We start from the raw sequence: 7,189 nt of genomic DNA, 5'->3' as shown, positions 1-7,189 counted from the left end.
CATCACAACATTGTGAAGTTAGCTATCATATATCAGGCTATAACTAAAGTAGCATTGATAATATAGTAACGTTACTGGCAGGACTGTTGATACTGATCCATTACAGAAACTAATGCGCAAGTATCAGCCGTATCTCGCGTTACCTAATGCAACTCCACACTACGGTGCTGTGTACCGGAGGAGAGACGCGAGATACTGCTGATACTTGACGATCTGGCGGAGAAAGGTTGTGGAGCCTCCGTTGATATGTCGTTGTAAATGGCTTGATGGAAAGCAGGTGTGTAGTTGGGGAGGGTGCACAGCTGATTGCAGCAGGTGAGTGGAGGTTGAGCCGGGAGCCAGGAGTGACAGCCACCACGCACAAACAAACAACACAGACAGGGGGAAACAAACAAACACAAAGGAGACGGCTGGAGCAGTACAGCCACCACAGCGTTACCTAATGCAACTCCACACTACGTCTTACGGTGCCGTGTACCGGAGGGGAGAGAGAGAGAGCAGCGAAGGGGGGGGGGGAGAGAGAGAAGTAATACGGTTTCCTGATAAAGCTGTGGAGAGTATGTGCTGCAGGGAGGTGGATGCACAACGCACCCAGGAACGAACGCTAGCTCCGGTCCTTTTTACTGTGGACTCGATTTCCTGACAGGCTGGTATTTGTGCAACCTGCACAAACACAATACTGCACCATGATTACAAATGGTGAAATACAATGTAAAACTACCGAAAAATACCAGCTCACTAAAACACAACCGCTCAACTCAACGCAACTACTAACTATACCCGAGGTCAGAGAGCGGAGATGTTTACCCTTTGTGATGTAATATGACGCGTTTGATGTATGACCTTAAAAAAAAAGCCGTTTTTAAGAGCAGAGCTCAAAATTGCTCCTTTCCCTCTGAATCCCTTATGTCTCGTAAAACGTATCAAATCCTACATTCACTTTTTTAATTGTAATTTTCAAGCAAGTTTAAGCATAAATGTAGAAAAAAAAAAAACCTGCAAGTTACTCTTTAAGTGCCTCCTCTGTCCTCCACTTGTTAGAAGTACCAAATGTTTGAGCTGAATGTACTTCAAATGATTCCACAAAAGTGGAGCTTGATAAGAAAAGGCTCTGGCTCCCATTGTACTTTTAGAGACTCTAGGAACAACCAACAACCCTGCATTCTTGGAACGCAATGCCCTAGTAGGCCAGTAGGGTATAATGAGTTCTTTAAGGACACTTCAACACATGTCATATCATTTTAACGTTGTAGTTTGTCAATGTGGAACCAATTTTATATACTGGGTACATAATTAGTACAGTACTCCATCATATCATTATATAACTATAAGCCTTCTATAAATATATTAAAGTACAACAAATACAAAGTACTTAAATAGAACTATAGTACAACACTTAAGTAAAGGTACTTACTGTGATATTCCACCATTGGCAACAAGAGTTTATATTTCTCAATCCTTATTTTCAGTCTACTCCTAAGTATTTTGTCTTGTTTACTGAAATTAATTAGATTTTAATAATGGGAAAAGAAGGTCATGGACATATATGTACTGAACATACTGAGGTGAAGCTTATTTTATGTAACCATCTTTTCTCTGAATCGGTTGTAATTGTAAGGCATTGATTTTTTATGAGAACATAATCATTCCCAACCAATTCCTCTGCTAACTTCTCCTTTTTCCTCTTTTTTCTTTTAAACCAGAATGTAAAATGGAAAAAGCCGACGTTATTTTCCTGGTGGACAGCTCCAGAATATCTCAAATACAGTATGAAAGCATTCGGAGGTTTATGGCATCAATAGTGAACCAAACCACAGTTGGCACCAACCTGACTCGTTTCGGGCTCATTTCCTACTCAGATAAACCCCGGACTCATTTTAAACTGAACGCCTACGACTCCAAACGGAAAGTTCTTGCAGCGATACCAACTGTGAAGCCGGAAGGAGGTGGCACCTACACAGACAAAGCCTTGAGATACTCTCTAGAGTACTTTAGTGCCGAACATGGAGGCCGGGAGATGCCCCAGATTCTCGTAGTGATCACAGACGGAGCTGCCAACATACCTTCCAACCTAAAGGGTCCGGCTGATAAACTGCGAGAACACGGGGTCACCGTCATCAGTGTCGGAGTGAAAGAAGCATATCGAGATCAGCTGTTGACCATTTCTGGCAACACCGGTAGAAGTTTCTTTGTGAACAGATTTGAGGCCCTAGGAACTCTGCACAACAATATGTCTGCTGTCCTCTGCAATGCCACAAAACAAGGTGAGTGGTCTGTGGTACAGAAGTTCATGAACTTCCCAGCTAAGATTGAAAGTTTGTGTCAAAAGATCCACTAAACTTATAAAATAATTGAATCCAGCAAACTCACAAAGACACATACTGTGTAATACGGATTTCATTTCAAAAGGGAATTGTTTTTAAAGATCAGGAATCTAAATTAATAATTCAAGTGCTCAATATTCAAATTCAACTCCATAGTTATTTGCCCCTTCAACTTTCTTCCTTACTGCACATCCTTCAGCGTGATTGTAGATTACATTACATTATTACATCACATGTCACTTGTTAGACGCTTTTATCCAAAGCAACTTACTTACTCAATACGGTGGGATTTGGGGTGAAGTGTCTCAGGGACACAACGACATGCTGACTGCAGTGGGGTTTGAACCTGTGACCCCCTGATCCCAACACCAACGCTCAACCCACTGCACCACACGCCTGCTAGATCTTCACAGTACTACAATAATCGTGTAAAGGGTTTAAAATATTCAAAATGTTTTAAACAAACCCTAAAATAAACATAAAGCCCTTTTGGAATGATGGTTCATAAACAGTTGAATGTATAGTTTACCAGTATTTGTGTTTGGTCACTTAATGCACTTCTACAACAAATATTGGACAAAAAAGTCTTGGTCTTGATCCATCCATCCATCTTCTCCCGCTTATCCGTGGTCGGGTCGTGGAGGTAGCAGTTCCAGCAGAGAGCCCCAAACGTTCCTTTCCCCTCATCAACCAGCTCTGACTGGGGGGTCCCAAGGCGCTCCCAGGCCAGCGAAGAGATATAATCCCTCCACCTGGTCCTAGGTCTACCCCTTGGTCTCTTCCCAGCTGGACGTGCCTGGAACACCTCCCTAGGGAGGCGCCCAGGTGGCATCCTAACTAGGTGCCCGAACCACCTCTTGGTCTTGATTGCTTACCTAATCTAGCTCTTTAGGGTTTGGGCAAAGCCAGGAAAGATGGAAAATGACACAATTTAGAAGTAGATATCCTACACATTTTGTTTCTCTCCATGCTCAAAACATTTCTGCTTGCGGCGTCAAGGAGTAAGAATCACAAAGGCAGTAAAAGCAGAGCATACCTAGTTGTTTTCCCAATGTGGTTTATTTGAATACATGAACAAGCCTGAGAAACTGCTTTTAATCTGTCAGATTGACAGAACAGCTGCATCATTCCTTATCTATCAGACTTCAAACCGTAAAAAAAGGGAGTGAGGAGTTTGGTGTGGCCAAACAAATTATGCTTTACAGTGAATTTCTTTGTACTTTTGTAAATTACATTTGATTTTCGTCTATTTTATATTTCCATGTCCATCATGTTGACTTATGTCTTCCTCTTGCTTTGCTCTGTCAGGATGTAAGGGGAAAAAGGCCGACCTGATCTTCCTACTCGATCAGTCAAGCAGCATTAATTCAGAAGATCACGACATGATGAAAAACTTCACGGTAAGCATCGTGAACAGCTTTACCATCAGTGAAGACCGGGTGCGTGTTGGACTCGCACAGTTCAGCGATAACCCTCAGGACGAGTTTAACCTCAACAGCTACTTCAGGAAGGAGGATTTGGTCGGGCACATCCAAAACTTGAAATACACTGGTGGAAACACATACCTCGGAGAAGCCTTGAAACACATAAACAAATACTTTGACGACAGTCGTGTTGTCCCGAAGAATCTGGTGTTGATCTCAGATGGCGGGTCGCATGATGACGTGGAGGATGCAGCTGACTATCTCAGGACACATAACATTTCGGTGTTTGCCATCGGCATTGGCGACATTCATGACCTGGAGCTCTTGCAGATCACTGGCAACCCGGAGAGGCTGTTGAATGTGCAGAACTTTAAAGGATTGGAAAATATCAAGCAAGACTTGGTCGACATCTTATGCGATGATCCAGGTCCAGGTCCAGATCCAACCCCAACCCCACCCACACCTTCACCCCAACCCTCCTCAACAACAACAACAACCACAACCGCAACCACACCTTCACCCCAACCCTCCTCAACAACAACAACAACCACAACCGCAACCACACCTTCACCCCAACCCTCCTCAACAACAACAACAACAACCACAACCGCAACCACACCCCCTCGCTCCCTAAGCAGTAAGTTGAAAAGTGTCTCCTTGCATCTCAATAGCTGTGTTTCCATTGAAATGTTGCAAAACAAAATGTAGGTGCTGTTCTATCAACTGGTTTAGAGAGAATACAATGGGCTTAGTTGTTTCACGGTAAAGGCTACGTATTACTGTTTACTGGAAACAAAAGAGATTGTCTTGGTCATAAGACTATTTAACACCTGATCTTGCACTATTTACCGTAATTTCCGGACTATAAGGCGCACCTGAATATAAGCCGCAGCAGCTAAATTGAATGATGTGTACATATATAAGCCGCACTGGACTATAAGCCGCAGGTGTTTTAATGTTTCATTACCATATGTAAGGGTTCGTGCACAGAGGGGATTGTCGGGAAAGAGATGGCTGTTTGAGGAAGCTCCCATTTATTAACATTTCAACAAACAAGTTGCATATTTGCATAAGGTATTCAAGTGTTACCATTTAGTGCAATAGTAGCTACAGAACATGTGCTGTGTAAACTGTACTGTATCACATAGCGTTTCAGACACACAAACTTTTCAACTTTCAAACTTAAACGGTGCGCTCCCAGCGCACGTACCGGCAGTGATCTACAGCAGTGGTTTTCAACCAGTGGTACGGGGACAAACTGTCTCGCTCTCGTATTGTCTGTCTGTCTTGCTCTCGTTCTGTCTCTCGTACCACTCTCGGTTCCACTTTTACTTTTGCGCGCTACCTGTCTCACTCTTTTCCGGCCTCCAGCTTTTCCTGCTGGAACCCGCCGCTTAAAGGTGGGGGGTGCGGACCGGCCATAGAGCCCATAGAGTTAAAGGTGGTGGACTGTAACCTGTAACATCCATAGATTTAGGAGGTCCCCTAGTGGCCGTTAGCTGTAACAATCCATAGATTAGCCGCACCGTTATATAAGCCGCAGGGTCGAAAAATGGGAAAAAAGGCGCGGCTTATAGTCCGAAAATTAAGGTATTTTATTTCTTAATTTTTTATTGCATTATATTTGTATTATTTTGTTTTTTATTATATGTATTGTTGTATGTCTTCTAATTGCACTGTTGAGGATCCTGCAACCTATGTTTTTCATTCATTGCACAAGTACATCGTAGTTGTGTATACGATATGACAAAATTGCTCTTTTATTTCAGCTAGTATAAAGCGGTGTAGGAATATGTCCTAAAACCATGAAATGAGATAGCATTTGATCACTTCCTGTCCCCTGGTCAAGGGTTTTCTGAATGTGTTTTTGGTTGTTATCCTGAAATAACAACCTGTGGTCTGTGGTTAAAGCAAGAGATTTGACTGTTTTGCTCAACAGCATAAAATAAGTCAGTAAATACCCCACTGGTGAATTTAAACTCGGCAGTTGCCATGTTTCATGCTGTCTGGACACTAAGACATGCAGTCATGTGTTATGGGAATATCCATATCATCAAAAAACTGTTTGCCATGATCGGGGAAGTTTTGGTCAAATATTGCTGCTCTTCTTCAAAATGCAATACCTAAAAATGCACTTAAGAATATGTGAATGTAAACACAGCTTATGTATCCCACCGTATTCCTCTGTGTTTATGATTGCTAAAAGGTAAATACATGTTTCCCTTTGCTACAGACTGCAGCATCGATATCGCCATGGGATTTGATATTTCTCAGAGAACAGCAGGGGAGAAGCTGGTCAGCGGTCACACCATGCTCCTGAGGTTCCTGCCGGAAATCGCCAGTTCCGTGTCTTCGGTGAAAACCCTTTGCTGCGTCGGTCCAGATCCTATCCAGCCCAAGATTGCTTTCCAACTGCTGGATAGTGACGGGCGTTCCTTGTACGACACAGACTTTGAAGCCTACAGCAAGGAAGTGGTGGACAAAGTCATGGAAGTGCAAATGTCAGGGACTACTTACTTCAATACAGCCATGCTGAAGTCCTTCAAGCAGAGGTTCTTGGACAAGTCCAAAGCTGATGTGAAGGTGAGAGACACCTGGCAACCCTGGGAAATCCCTATTTTTGTTTTCATGCATTGCCTCCACCAAGAGAGATATCTTCAGTTTGTTGTTAGGAACTGGTGTACAGGGAAACTACAGGGTCCACTCTTTTATGAAACTGAGGAATGGTGTATAAAACGGGGCAGAACCCATTTCATTTGAAGTGGATGTGAATACAAACGATATTTTAACTTTTGCTAGCATTTAAAAATTATGCATTTGGCTTCGGCAGATGTGCCTTTTAGTTTATAATGAAACGTTCAGTCTTTAGCTATGCCGCCAAAAAATTGCTAATTTGCCGTTAATACAAAGTGAAGCTGTAGCTGAGGCAAACGTCATTAGCAGTGCACTTATTAGGTAGACCCTCTAGAAAAACGCGGGCAAAAATCCTTGATTATGCGATTAAACATGCAGGGTTTTTATGTGATTTTTATGCGGTGAAATTGCGGGAAGTTGCGAAATATGCGGAAAGTTGCGAAATATGCTAAATATGCGGGGGAAAAGAATAAAAAAAAATTTAAATATTGGGCTGTCTTATTTATTCTCTCTCACACACAACCTGCCACTAACGTTAAACCCATTTACTGTTCAATTAAACACATTCAATGTTTATTTATTGTAAAAACAATTGGGCTATTTTAATCTCACACACACACACACACACACACACACACACACACACACACACACACACACACACACACTTCTCCGCCTCATTCTGTTTTCATTTACTCGTTCGTTATCTGACCAGCTTCAATCTTGTAGGCTACTCACTTCGTTTCTTGTAGCCCTCTAAAGGGTTTTGGAGGTTGATGCCTCGGTGAATGTGAGTTGTTTGGCTTT

The 7,189-nt window shown here is 42.5% G+C and overlaps 1 protein-coding gene across 1 annotated transcript; it reads left to right on the top strand.

Annotated features, from left to right (window-relative positions):
- Window positions 1-1,707: 1,707 nt before the first annotated feature.
- On the top strand, window positions 1,708-6,331 carry LOC104959541 (collagen alpha-6(VI) chain-like; the record flags this gene model as incomplete). Its single annotated transcript, XM_010787443.1, has 3 exons — window positions 1,708-2,264; window positions 3,633-4,385; window positions 5,982-6,331. Coding segments are annotated over exons 1-3 (1,656 nt in total), but the record flags the coding sequence as incomplete, so codon positions are not given.
- Between the last annotated feature and the right edge of the window lie 858 nt (window positions 6,332-7,189).

Source organism: Notothenia coriiceps, unplaced genomic scaffold (genome assembly GCF_000735185.1).
Source record: "Notothenia coriiceps isolate Sejong01 unplaced genomic scaffold, NC01 NC01_scaffold00030419, whole genome shotgun sequence".
Lineage (NCBI taxonomy): Eukaryota > Metazoa > Chordata > Actinopteri > Perciformes > Nototheniidae > Notothenia > Notothenia coriiceps.
The sequence above is the reverse complement of the archived record's forward strand: the minus strand, read 5'-3'. Positions and strand labels throughout refer to the sequence as shown.